The sequence below is a fragment of the Ursus americanus genome, chromosome 16, assembly GCF_024610735.1.
Source record: "Ursus americanus isolate L20-20 chromosome 16, mUrsAme1.1.p, whole genome shotgun sequence".
Lineage (NCBI taxonomy): Eukaryota > Metazoa > Chordata > Mammalia > Carnivora > Ursidae > Ursus > Ursus americanus.
The window spans coordinates 53,578,905-53,593,329 of record NC_142142.1 but is presented as its reverse complement, the minus strand read 5'-3'; the positions used below and the strand labels follow the sequence as shown (position 1 = coordinate 53,593,329).

At 48.5% G+C, this 14,425-nt stretch overlaps 1 protein-coding gene across 2 annotated transcripts in view; it reads left to right on the top strand.

Moving 5' to 3' along the window:
* The first annotated feature begins 2,748 nt into the window (after positions 1-2,748).
* NNMT (nicotinamide N-methyltransferase) overlaps positions 2,749-14,425 on the top strand; it is a 38,326-nt gene continuing 26,649 nt past the window's right edge. The window contains exon 1 of one of the 2 annotated variants that reach the window (XM_087868420.1): positions 2,749-2,821. In XM_087868420.1, the coding sequence (XP_087724546.1) occupies positions 2,761-2,821 (61 nt within the window). In that variant the 5' untranslated portion in view covers positions 2,749-2,760. Of the gene's footprint in view, positions 2,822-6,942; positions 7,122-14,425 lie in introns of those variants that run through there. The other variant, XM_045797818.2, reaches the window with a different exon arrangement.

Here is a 14,425-nt window from a genome sequence, read left to right as displayed (position 1 = left end):
TTTGTTTCTATTGAAGTCTTTTAAAGAAAACTCATGGCATAATGTCACTCCCCCTGCTACATATTTCATCCATGCATTTTTTAAATGAATTTTTCTGGTTTCGCTTCTGTGGCATTTATACACCTTCAGAGATTAGCAATGGTCCCTCAGTATCATCACTTAGTCCATGTTCCGATCTTTCTGATTGCCTCAAAACTAACTTTGTAGAATTGATCTGTTTGGATTAGGAGCCAAACTAGGACCACGCACTGCGTCTCTCAGATCTCCTCCCACCACGCTGTTGACTTGTTGAGAAAAGGGGTGATTACAGCTGACCCTCCAGCAACATGGGTTTGAACTGCACAGGTCCACTTGTAGCGATTTTCCCCCATAACTACAGTCCAGCTGTAAATGTATTTTCTCCTCCTTATGATTTTCTGACTTTATTGTGAGAACACAGTATATTATGCACGTAGCATACGAAATATGTGTTAATCAACAGTTCACGTTATCGGTGAGGCTTCCAGTCAACAGTAGGCTATCAGTAGTTAAGTTTGGGGGAGTCGAAAGTTCTATGCAGATTTTCAACTGTGCAGGGGCAGCACCCCTTAACCCCCATGTTGTTCAAGGGTCAACTGTATTATTAACAATAGAGTTGTAAGATAGTGGGGGCTGAGTAGTGGGAGCGAAGAAGACAAAACGGTCTGAGGAGATGTTGTGGAGGAGTCTTCTGGTCGACCCTGCCTTCCGTCCATGCAGTGGTGATGCCACTACCCTCTCTGAGGCATCAGGAGTTACGAGAGCACCAGTGGCCTTGCTCCCTCTTACAGGGTCTCTGGTGTGACAGCTGACAGAAACCCTCAGATTAGCTCATTGTATCTCTTGCTTTAGTCGCGTGCTCAGCCTCTCCCGGCTGGGCAGAACATGTGTACAATCCTCCTACTTTGTCACAAAAATTCCCTCTTTATCTTGCTTCCTCTGAAGCTTGTTAGGAGAGAGCCCCATACACGATGCTTCCCATGGTTCCCAGATCACCTGTGCGCCAAAACTCATGGGGTTTTGTTCGTTCGTTCATCCTTCCTTCCTTCCTCCCTCCCTTCCTTCCTTCCTCCCTCCCTTCCTCCTTCCCTCTCTCTTTCTTTTTTCTTTCTTCTTTCTTTCTTTCTTTCTTTCTTTCTTTCTTTCTTTCTTTCTTCCTTCCTTCCTTCCTTCCTTCCTTCCTTCCTTCCTTTCTTTTTTTCTTTGGCTCCACACCCAACGTGGGGCTTGAACTCATGACCCTGACATTGTATGTTCTACCGACTTAGCCAGCCATGCACCCCTGTCCTGTTTCTGTAAAAACTACACTCAGACAGCTGGTTCCCTACCCCAGACTTTATGAATCAGAACTTGTGGGCATGTTCCCTGGGAATCTGTCATTTAAACCACTTTAAATGACGTAGCTGATTCACAGACCTGCATTAAAAACCTTGCAGAATATGCCGATGGTATGAGTCCTAAGGCAAAGTGTGTAAAGGATTTCTTCCAACAGAGTTACAATTCTTTTGGAGTCAGTCATCCCCCATCTTTTTTGCTTGTGCATGCTTTTCATGACAATTTTGCACACGTAACCCAGTATTTGTTTATGCCTTATGTTCATATACTACTGTACTACCGTAGTATGTATAAAACACACTAAAATAAGACAGTTTTAGAGATTTAACAAGTAAATAAAAATAGAAGTTCTAATATTCACTTCTTGCAGCCTGGCAGCTTTTTGGCATGTCCTGTGGACGACTGCTCTGGGATATTCTCAGACAATTGTCCTTTGCCTGAGGCTGCCCCAGAAAGTCCAGTATGAAGAGTTTCCAGCTCTCATGAAAAACTCCTTAATTGTATATAATTCTTTATCATAACCTCAAATCCTGCTTGAAGAGAGGTTTGTCTGGTTCACGTGGCCTGAATTTTTTCTCTACGATGTGACCAGGGGAACTTTTCCAAATTAGTTTGCTGAGCAAGAAAGCAGACACGTCCATTAGCAGTCCAGGTTGGGTTGGGCCCCAGCCCCCCATTCTTCTTGTGGTCCTCACGGATCTCTGGAGCTCAGGACATAAACATTCCTAATGAATGTATTTAAGGCTGCAGAGGGAGAAGAGACAGTTGAGGGCCTGGAGGAAGCAGAAGGCAAATTGAGGTAGGGAAGCCTAGAACTTGCCATTTCTAGGGCTCTTGGTTCCTTCCCAAAGATTTGAGTTTCCATCAGGTATCATTTTCCTTTAGCCTGAAAAGTGTCCTTTAGTATTTCTTTCTTTTTTTTTTTAAGATTTTATTTATTTATTTGACAGAGATAGAGACAGCCAGCGAGAGAGGGAACACAAGCGGGGGGAGTGGGAGAGGACGAAGCAGGCTCATAGCAGAGGAGCCTGATGTGGGGCTCGATCCCATAACGCCGGGATCACGCCCTGAGCCGAAGGCAGACGCTTAACCGCTGTGCCACCCAGGCGCCCCTCCTTTAGTATTTCTTAGTGTGGGTTTGTTGGTAGTAAATTCTCTCAGCTTTCATTGATCTGAAAATGTCTTTCCTTCACGCTCATTTTTGAAGAGTATCTTTGGGGGTATGGAATTCTGGGTTGACAGTTATTTTTTGTTGTTTGTTTGTTTAGAGACTTAAGGATGTCATCCCTTATCTCTGGCCTCCACTGTTTCTGATGAGAACTCAGCCATTATTTGTGGCATTGTACTCCTTGACAGACTACGTCATTTCTCTCCAGCTGCTTTCACGATTTTCGGACGCTGAACTGCATGATGGGCCGCTCTGTGACTTTCTCTGTTTCGGAGCTACCGGAGCTTTTTGGATCTGGAGGTTGGTGTGTTTTACCAAATTTGGGCAAGTTGTAACTTTTTTCTTCATATCTTTTTCCCTCCTTTTCTTCGGGGATTCTAATTACCTATATGCTAGACAGCTTTGTATTTTCCCACAAGTTTCTGAGGCTCTGGGCATTTAATTTCAATCTTTGTTCTCTTTCTTCTTCAGACCGGATCATTTTTATGACTCTTGTCTTCTAGTTTATAGGCTCCAACTTCTGCCATCTCCAATCTGCTGTTTAATTCCTCACTTCACCGTATTTTCAGTCTAGAATTTCTTTACACAAGTTTAGTTTCTCTGTCGAGACTCCCCATTTGTTGTTCACTAAGACCACATGTTTTCTGTAACTTCTTGAACACAGTCACTATAGCTGCCTTGAGGTCCTGGTCTGCTATTTCATCATGGAGATCACCTCAGAGTCTATTTCCACGGATACCTTTTGTTTTTAAGGGTAACATTCTTGGAATATTTAGGAAGTTTCTATCGTAGGCTAGATATTGTGGGTGATCTATTGGAAAGAGTCTGGATCATGTTTGCCTTTAAAAGTGTTGTGTTTTGATTTGGCAGGCAATCAATTTATCAGAGGATTTCCTCGTGCCTGTCATGCCTTCGTTTATGGCTTTGTTAGTGTGAATCTAAAGTAGCCTTTATTCTAGGGCATGAACCTTCTTCCCAAAACATACATTTTCCGGTATGGCAGCTGAATGCTGTACCAGGAGGACCTCACCACTCTGGCTGGAACGATCCATTAGTATCTCCATTCTGTGCTCAACTCCTTAGCAGCCCGTCTCTTATGAAGTCTCAACCTGTACCTATTCAGCCCAGTTCTCGAAGAAAGTGACAAGGAACCCTTGTATGGCTTGAATTGTGTTCCCCCCCAAAAGATACATTAAAGTTCAATCCCCCAATACTCTCAAACGAGACCTTTATTTGGAAATAGGGCTTTTAAAGAGGCGATTAAGTTAAAATGAGGTCATTGTCATGGGTCATAATCCAGTATAACCAGTGTCCTTCTAAGAAGGGGAAATTGGACACAGGAGAAAGCCATGTGAAGATGAAGGGAGAGATCAAGGGGATACATCTAGAAGCCAAGGAATGTCAAAGATTGACAGCAACCGCCAGACATCAGGGGAGAGGCATGGAATGGATTCTCACCCACAGCCCACAGAAGAAACTAACGCTCTGACACCTTGATCTCAGACTTCTGGCCACCAGCACTGGGAGAGAGTAAGTTCGTGTGGTATGAGACCCCCAGTTTGTGGTACTCTGTCACCACAGCCCTAGCCAATGAATGCACACCCACGTAGGCTTTGCGGGCCCCCCAGGTGACTCTCCCTCCCTGGCGCCGGCCCTCCGAGTTCCATTTGGTCTACAGCTCCAAACCCTGATCTTTGCCTTCTCAGCTCAGGAGGACAGGTGGACTCTTCTTGGGTTCCACCTTTTTGTGCTGGAGTGGGAAAGCATCCCCAGGCGGAGAGCTGGCGGAGGCTGGGCTCCCTTTCTGTGACTGAGGCTGTGAGCTGCCTGTTGTCCAATGCCTGAAGACAGCAGACTCACACATTTGGTCCAGTTCAGTAGTTTTTATGGCGAAAGGCAACTCTAGTATTTGTTACTCTACTATGAGTAACATAGTGAAGTTTCTAAATTTTTTGAGTTGTTTATTTTGAATAAATTATTTGAACTCATTCACTCTCTCGATGCCTCTATGAAGTAGATAGGTCATTAGCCTCATGAGTTCCAGATTTAAAAAAAGAGAGACTCCCCCCCCCAAAAAAGATTAAATAACTTGTCCAAGGATACATCTTATAAACGGTGGAGGGAGACTTTGAATCTAGGCAGTTTGACGGTAGAGTCCGTGCTCTTCGGTATTAACCTATGATCTTACATAACGAATGTACTTCGGATGAAGGAATAGACGGCTGTCTCTTCCACTTTGTTGCCCATTTACCTGACATTCCGCCTCCCTGGGAAAATCCCAACATCACATCAATTGAGTACGTTCACTTCTCTACCACCCAGACTTTTAAGCTCTCTGGAGAAAATCACGCTGAACTTCTACCAAGACCGAACTCCTACCAACTTATCTGGGCCTTTGAAAATACCTAATACTTCTGTCTTTCCCTCATCTTTGCCTCCCATTGGCTGTTGGTTCTGCCCTGAATCTCAAACACCTGTACCTCCCTCCTCATTTTCAGGAAAAACACAATTTCCAGCTGTGAACTCTCAGATTCCCACTCATTTCTCTAAATTTGACTTGCATTGGCACCTATCCTTGCCTTTTGCTCTACTGTCAAAATATTTAGCGTTTCTCTCTTGTCTAAGGCATATCCACGCGTGGCTGCTCCTTGATGCCTTTCTTCCCCTTCCCCGGCAAGTGTTTGGAAGTGTTGTTTCGCTTCCCTGCATTCCTCATCACCCTCTCACCTCCAGTTCTCTCCCTCAACTCCAATCTGGCGTCTGTACTCATCCCCTGTTCATTTATCAATGTTGGCTTTCCTTTTCTTAATTTTATCCTTATGTTTTCTTTAAATGCATTTTTTTAATCATTTTAACTTGTTGATCTGGATCCCTAATTTATTATTTTTTACTGTTCATTAATATCAATATTTAAGATCATGAATTTCCCACTGCTGTGTGTCTTGTAGATTCTCTTCTGTGGCACTGTTTTCTATATATTTTTAAATTTTTGTTTTCCTTTTCTCATTGATCCAAGAGTGTTTAAGAGAAAATTTAAAAATTTCTGTGTGGTAGAGTGTCTTTTTTCCCCCCGTGGTTTTGTAATGAATATCTGCTTTATTGCATTTTAATCAGAGTATTTTATTTTATATTATTTCTACTTTGGAGAAGTTTTATAATTTCTCTGTTGTTTTGTGTACAGTAAATTCTTGAGTATTCCATGGACAGCTTTAGCAAAAGGTATACTTTCTGTTTTCAGACTACAGAGCTCAATATATTAATTAACTAAATTTGTTAATTTTAGTTTTTAAATTTAATTTTAATTTTTCTCTATCCTTCTTTATTAAAGAAAAGGTGAACATAGGAAACCTATGCACTTTCCCTGAGTATGAGCTAGGAAGTGCTGAGACCTCAGACTTGTCCCTGGTCTCAATATGGTGCCAGAGGAGAAGAACTCTTACTGTGATTGCTTCACGGCCCAGAGCTTCCCGAGGAGTGGGAGAGTGATTTCCCTTACTCCCGAGTGGGGAATGGCAATGGGGCAGAGGGAGAGATACAGCCATGGAGCTTGCATAAAGGGGATGTTGTAAGTCTTGTTTATCAGTGATCTGGGACCACATTATGCAATGGCATTTTAGTAGGTGCCAGCAGCGTGGATCAAAGCCAGCTCCCCGCCAGCGCCACATAAATCCCCCACTCGCGCCCCACACCCACGGCTGGTGGAGGAAGGATCCAAGTAGTTGAGGTTTTATGTCTACTACCCATTTGAATGGGACTTGAAGAAGAAATGCAGTTCAGTTATAGAACAAGTGTTTTTTGTGTGTTCATTCCACATCGGTAGCTCCAGCTCAGAGCTTTCTGTGAATTCTAAAGTTATGTCCGGGTTAGATTAGGTTTTTCAGCCTCAGACTGAGCGTGCTCAAAACTAAACCCATCTCTGCTCGTTGTCTCCTCTTCACCCTTCAACTAAAACCTGTTCTTCTTGTCTTCCCTAGTTTACTAAATCTTGTCCACACCCAATAAGTCGTCTGGGGCAGAAACCAGGTATTGTGTGACGGGGTATAGCTCAGAAAGTGCTAGAGATCAGAAACAAACTAAGGGATATCCACCCTGTTAGCAACCGTATATACTGGGGTTTCACAGGGGCATTACTTTAAAAACTGGGCATGCTTTAAAATAGTTTGAAAAACCACTGTAGGAGAGGATGCAATACAGTGGAGCAGAAGAGCCTAGAAACCCTTCCATATACGCCAAAGCCACTGAAAACCCTGAGGATTGGGGTAGGAGTAGAGAGTGGGGTCCACTGCTGGAGGAGGGAGCTGGAGAGGAGGATGGGAGTTGCTAAGTGTGGCAGAGGTGAATGACCAAAGGGAAGAGCATTCAGGGAACATTTTTCATTGGCTGTTCTGGTCTTTATCCAAGTATTTGAGGGCAGGCAAAGTGACTAAGCCTGAGCTCCATCAAGAAGGGCCCAGGGCATCAGACTGTCTGCTCCTTCCTGGACAAAGCTCACGATTCTCTATGGCTCTCCAAAAATCCACGGGGCTGGATGTCTACCAGACGTATTTTGAACCCACAGCCTACCTGGGCTACCTCAAGATGGGCCAGCGCCCCGTGGATGGTGAGCTCCTCCATTTCCTGCTAAAATGCTACACCACCACTTTTAAATCGGGAGCTGATCTCCTTGAACCCTGGAAGAGGTTTGTGGGAGGAAGGGCGGGCATGCAAATTTTAAATTAGATGCTGATCTTCTTCAACCCTAGAGCAAGTTTGGGGTGGGAGTGGGGGAGGGTGGCTGGACAGTTGGCAGGAACTTTGGACCTGGAGATAATGCGGAACTGCCCTATAGGCTGACTGTAAGTGTACTTGATGTATGGTTCTAGGTAGGACGCCCTAAACCTTTCTGAGGTCTCTGGGTCAAGATTTTCTCCTCCCATAAATTCTAAGGGCTGTGGTCTTTGATGGTCCTGAGTAGCCCTGTCTTCTCCCTATCCCGGGCAAAAAGAAGCTGCAAGGGGCATCAGAAAGTGTAGGAAGGCTCTTTCCAAATTCAGTGCAGGAAGCTTTCGCTCTCTGCATGATTACCACTGTGGCCCGTGAAAACATCATGGGTGGGTGCCTCTCAGATTTGCCCCTAGGGGAAGAATGGTGCTTGGCAGGCTGGACCATTAACATCAAATAATGGGTCTCTTTTCATGATTCACATGAGAAAGAAACATAACCCCATAGCTAGAATTTCCCTGATTAACAATCTCCTGCTATCTGAAACCTTTGATGCTTGCGTCCATTTATCTGCCACTGTAGCCTACATGTAACACCAACAAAGGGGAAACAAACAAAATGTGGCAGCAGGATCCAGGAGCAGATGAGCAGGCTTCGTTCAGTAGGGGGTCAGGACCCCTCGGTCCAGCCAGCTTTCTCTCCTTGCCACCTTGTTGTTTATCTTGGAAGCCCCTTGCCAGGGTCCAAATGCTACTGATAATTTGTGTTAACCCAGTCTCTCCTTGGCCGGAGAGAAGGCAAGATGGGAAGGCGAGACCAAGGGCTCTGTGGGCGGGCCTATATTCTCCTTCTAGTCTTGCGAAGAACGTTTCTGGGAATACAGGTGGTGCTCAAAGAATGTTTGCTGTTTGGTCTTTGGAATGTTACGGCCGGTCTCAGTGGAGCCGTAGGACAGCTTAGTGGAGAGTGCTTGCCATAGCGAAACCAGAGTCCTCAGGAATGGGACCAGATTTCTCCTCTTAACACTCATTTACAGTGATTAATTGGCAGTTGAAATGAAAAGCTGGTTCTCTCCTAATTGCCCTCCCCCCGCCCAAATTAAGCTCTCCTGCTCCTCACTTTCCCCTCCTACCGAACTCTCCAGGCTCAGTGCTGCTGGGACTGTGCGCGGGGTTGCCTAAAGCTGTTAGGGCAGCCAGAATTCCTCATGCTGGCGTTTCCATTCCCAAAGGGTCGACTCCCCGCAGCCTCTCCCGGTGGGAAAGAGAAAGGAGCCTCTGGGAAGCGTGGCCCTGAAAGCCGTGCTTTGGTGTGGGCGGCTTTTTATGTGTCTTTTCTGAAGCATGTGGACTGAAAGGAAAGCTCCTGATTGACACAGGCCCTGGACCCTGCATTTGCTAGCTCCTCTCCGCCTGTGAGCCTTGCAAGGAGATAATCGCCCCTACTACTCAGACAAGAACTGCCTCGAGCTGGAAAAGTGGCTGAAGATGATGCCAGGGGCGTTTGACTGGTCCCCAGTGGTGAAATCTGTGTGTGAGCTTGAGCGGGACAGGTAAGGGCTTTCTTGTTTGCTTTGGGATAGCCATGATGAGAGCTTCACTTAGCTCCCAGAATTGAGAATTGTTCATGGGGCTTGTGTAAAAGTGGCAAGGCAGGTGGAGAGTAAGAAGGAAGGAAGGCAGGGGGGTCCCAAGAAGAAAGGAGGGAGAGTGAGAGATGAATCTGATAAAGACCAAAAGAGGGAAGAGAAATAGATGGCTGTAGAAAGACCTGGAACCAGAAGGGAACTGTCATGAACGCCTACCCAGAATGCCAAGGCATGCGCCCAGGCTGACGTAGACCCGTGGCAGTCAGCTGGTTGATGGCAGACGGCCGTTCTGATTGGCAGGTGCCCCTGTTGTTCCGATTATAGCCTCCAGGTGGCTCCAAACTCGTGGCGTCGCAGGAGGCGGGCAAAGAAGACCAATCCTGCATGCAGGTGAACTTGCCTTGGATAATTTCAGGGCACCAGAAAGATCCACTGTAGCACCTCCACTCTCAAAATACCACTGTCCCCAGTTAGGTAAGGTGGTTGAAGTTGTATATTGGATTCTTATGCCTTTTGCTTAAGACTGTGGCTTTTTTTTTTTTAAGATTTTATTTATTTGACAGAGAAAGCACAAGCAGGAGAAGCGGCAGGCAGAGGGAGCCTGATGTGGGGTTTGATCCCAGGATCATGACCTGAGCTGAAGGCAGATGCTTAATCAACTGAGCCCCCCAGGCACCCCCCAGACTGTTTAAAAATGCAGAACTGGGAAGTGTAAATCTGTAAGTGCTAGTCCTTGCATATACCGCAGTATGAATGAGCCCCACATGCTGAGAACAGGTGTAGGTAAGAAGAGAATGTGTGTGGGGGCAGTGAGGAGGTCGGGTGGCATGGTCGGGAGACACGGGGAGAGCCTGGTGGACCCCTGCAAAATCTGCCAAGCTGACTTCGCAAGTTTTGCTTGGCTGATTCCTGGCCAACTTTGCATTTCCTGTTGCACTTGGCTGGGTCGTGTTAAACATGGACCTAGCAGAGAGAGAACGGACCAAGCTCCAGGAGTACATTGCCCAGAGAGGGGCTACAGGTGGAAGGAGCAGTGACCTCGGGGTCAGGGTCGACAGCTGGCTTCCTGACTGTGCCCCTCTCTGGGACTCAGTTTCTTGATCTGTAAAACCAGTGACTTGATATCCTGGGAGTCTGTGCGAGAGGCAGGTAATGGCCAGGAGTGATGAATTCGTCTCACACGGTGAGCCCGACCCCACTGGGCACGCTTCCCTCGTCCCTCCACTCAGAGTCAAGTGGGCTGAGAAGGAGGAGCCGCTAAGGAGACCGGTCCGCCGGGGGCTTAAGGGTGACGTTCGGAAAGAACGGCCCCTGGTCGCTGCACGCTGCCACGAAGGAGAAATTCATGGGGGAAGCCCTGCCGGGTCTGGCTTACCATTGAGAAGTTGGAGAAAGCCAGGGGGCCGCTGAGACCCTCCCAGAGAAGCGTGCAGAGCGCACGGGGGCGTTCTTTCTTGCGGCCCGGAGAGAGGACTGAGCGGCATACTTGGCAGTCCTGGGAGCGTGCAAGGGCAGGACTTCCAGCCCACGTTGTGCCCCCCACCGCCTTTGCTTTCCTCTCCCGTCAGCGGCTTTACTTAGAACCCTTACCAGCAAACGCTTTTAGAGTCTTATTATACATGATTGCCAGGTAAATAGGTATGTTTATCTCACACAGAGAGGTTTATAGGATACTCCACTAATGGCCTCAGGGTTGGGGAAGGAATTGGACCAGAGAAATAAAGCCGTACCTCCCCTAGTTTTGAGGGCACCTCAGTTTCATGGAGTGGCGAGGGTAGAGTCCCCCACGGTCTCCAAATTTAGGCCTTTGGTGTCTGCTCACCTTCTGAGCTCATTCCCCACCCACATCTTCACCCCTGCTGATACTGTGGCCCCATCCCATGAAACGAAAGGAACACAAGCTTTGGCATCAGGAGACATGGATTTGGGTACTTGGCTCTCGGCTTGCTTGCTCTTGCGATGTCAGGTGGGTTGTTAATATCTCAGAGCCTCAGTGTTCCCATCTCTGAAATGGAAAGAATAACCCACCTCCCCAGGGTTATTGTGAGACCCCAAAGTTAGAAGATGAATACACCTAGTGGATAAGCACGCATGCGATCTGCCATGTGTAAGTTTTCGCTGACTCCCCGTACGCGTGTAACAAGCAGTTCTAAAGGGAGTGGAGAGGTGGCTTTCCTTCTTCATCCAGTGCGATCCACCTAAGCCAGTTTGGGATGGGCATGGGGCGCTTGGGAAAGGCTTTTGAAGGAAGTAGCAGTAGATCAGTGAGAAATGAGGTGTGACCGGGAGTCAGCCGGGTGAAAGAATCGGGGGGAGAGTCTGTGAAGAGCAGGAATTCCGCAGTAGCAGAGACCCGGAGGGAATGTAACATACCATGTTTGGCGAACTTCAGGAAAAACTGGAGACACCTGGGTAGGTTGGGCTCCTGTCCCTGGCCGTCCCCGATAACCCAGCCGGGCACCAGCATGGTGAAGCAAGCCAGCGCTCCGAGCGGGCAGAGATGTTGCCCAAGTGGTGATGGTTGGTCGGGGGTAGGAGGTGGGCAAGCAAGTAATTTATTCATCCAACAAATATTTGTTGAGTGCCTACGTAAAGTTAGGCACTGCTCAGTAAGTGCCAGAAACTTTGCCCGGGGCTGGTCCTCACCGTAAACACAGTTGCAACACGTAAGCCCTTGATCACATTCTGCCCTGTGTCTGTGTATCTGGGTATGTTCTCGTGTGTATATGTGGGTATGTGCACACACGTGTGTGTGTGTGTGCTGACGGTGGTCTGTGGAAGGTGGGTCAGATCTATCCACGGTGTCACCACATGAGTGGTAGGAGAGGTTGACTGTCAAGGGCTGGGGGCAGATCAGGGGTTAGCTACCAGAGGGAGCTTGCAGTAGATGAACCAGAGGCTGCGTGTTAGTGTCTCCTCCAAGGACAGCTCCACGTGGGCACTGGAGTGTGCAGCCAGAAAGCTGGGCTGGGCTGGGCAAGTGGAAAGCGAAGAGCAAGGTGTGCGGGCGAACGGGCAGGGTGTCCAGGGCAGGTGCTCTCGGCAGGGCCGAGTTGCCCAATGCCCCATCTCCCTGCATAGTGTGGACACACATCCTGGAGTGTGTTCTCCTGGGGTCCTGGGGTTAGTTACATGGGCAGTCACACCAGGGAGCTAGTGGCCCTCTTACATGATATTCAAGTTACCACGTATACTTTGTGGGCTGGCTGTGAGTAGGCATTGCGTTTGGTTTCATGGGAGGCTAGTGGCTGGAAAGGGTTTGCCATCCACTGAAATAACAAGCAACACACTTTTGTTAAGCACTGTTACTGAGTAGGCGAGGGACTCCACTGCAAGGCAGAATTTGCTTGGGAGACGGACAATGACGGGAAGCATGGAAGAGGCAGGATTGCTTCCTGCTCAGGGTCAGAAGAAGGTTCCGCAAAGTAAGTGGCAGCCGAGATGAGTTATAAGAGAGGGTGATGGTTGGAAAGGGGTTCACACTGGAAGAAACGCTACATGGCCTTAGGAAAATGCCAGCGAATGATGTGATGTTTTCTTTGCCTGGAGGGTGGGCTCTGTATGAGAGAACGGGGAGGGGGGACAAGGAAGGCTAGGAAGGTAGAGCAGGGCATTGGACTCTCTGAGCCTCTCCAGGGGGTAATCAGAGCTCATCAGCAAATATTTATTTAGCACCTGCCATCTGCCAGGCATTGAGCATGCGGGACTAAATAGGACACAATTCTTGCTGGGCTCGTAGACAGTTATGACAACAGTGTTAGGAGGGGAGGGCACAGATGATCAGACCTAATCTGGGCAAGATAAGGGAGGCATCAGAAAGACGTAATGCTGAAAGTGAGTCTCGGACAAAGAGTCCGTGCCCACTTGCCAGGCAGACGGCGGGAGGGAGGTGCGGGTGGGCTGGAGAGCTGAGGCAAGCAGGTGGAAGAAGCAACATGGCCAAGGTGGGAGCCACGGTGGACATCAGGCAGGTTTGGGAAACCCTCAGTCAGGAAACATGGACTATATGGCCGTTAGATGCCTGTCCCTGTTTTGTATTCTGGGGATACAGTGAATGAGTCCAGCAAGGCCCTGCCCTCATTCTACTTGGGAGCAGAAGGGAAGGCAGACAATAGAGGAGTAGATCAAAGATAAAATACAATAAAATAAAAAAGCGTGAGCCCTAAGAAAGAAATCAATAGGGAGGTACTGTGGAGAGGAACCGGGGCAGCGGGGGTGGGAGGAGGACCCATCCAGGTGCCTGGGATGGACCAACCTAGACTGAGCCCTGTACAGCCGACGGTGGTGTGACGGCTGGGGGCCCCTAGGAGAGGGCTGCTGAGCCCAGCAGGGTCCCTCTGTCTATGACGGAGCCCTCCAGAGCTGCCGTGGAGAATGCCTCCGGAAGCAGAATCTACAGGCAGACAGGAGCAGCTCTTCCACCTGTTCGCATCCTGTCTGTGGGCCTCCCCTGCAAAAACCCCCTTTAGAATGTTCCAGCCCTTCCTTTTGCCCTCCAGAAGGGGGATCCCAGGCACTCAGACAGACCTCCAGGGGAAGCGATGGGCGGTGAGTGGGACAGGTGGCAGACTCCCGGAGGACAAGGCAAGTCGTCCTCCTGACTGTGTGTCTCTGTGTGTGTGTCCTTTAGGGGAAGGAGGCAGGACAGCAGGATGGCTCCCTGGGGACCGGTCCCAAACCTGTTTGGGATTGTTTCCCTTGTCCTTCACTCTCTGGACACAAGGGGGCAGTCGAGACCCGAGCTTGGAGAGCTGCAGGGCCCATGGGGCAGAGGACTGTCTTCCCTCCACCTTGCTTGCCTGAGGCCTGCTCTCCTGTCCAAGCTGACCTCTGAATGTGGGAATCAGGAAGCAGAGGGCCACTGCCTGCACAGACACTCTGCTTTTCACTGACCTTCACTCAACCATATGTGAGACTTGCTGCCCGCCTCCCTTCCACAACAGAAGCTGAGGCTCGGGAGAGCTAACCCAGATCCTCGTGCCAAAGGGCCTGGCTGGAGATGGATAGGCCCATAAGTAGCTTGGGTGACAGAGCAAGGGAGAGGCACCCCAGCTGGCTTCTGGAGCAGAATTCTTCTGGGCCCTCTCCACTGTAGTGAAAATCCCCCCAAAGTTCATGAAGCTGGGGCAGTGGTTAGGGCGTAGTAAGCCCATCAGATCCACTTGACGGCCATTAATGCCAAGCACGTGTCAGGTCCCATGCTGGCACTAGGAATACAAAGGGAATTGGATTCAAGCTCTTCCAGAAAGTTCACAGTCAGGTGGCCAAAGGGCCACTGCCATGCAGTGTGGTAAACTCGGCACAAGAGTAGGACAGGTCCTGGGGAACATACAGGAGGTGCAATCACCTCGATGTGGGGGTGGGGTGAGGGAGGTCACAGAAGGCTTCCTGGAAGTCTTAAGGATAACAGCCAAGCAAGGTAGACCAGTGTTTTCCAGGCAAGGGAAAAGTGTGAGCAAGAGATCAAAGTCAAGAAACAACATGGGAGGGAGATTGAAAGAAGTTCTAGTGTGTCTGAAAAAGTTTGAGCATAAACCCTTTAATGTTGCAGCCATTTTAATGGCACACGCTCTGTGGTCTGATTCTTGCCTGACTCTCCAGCCAGTTGGAAGGGC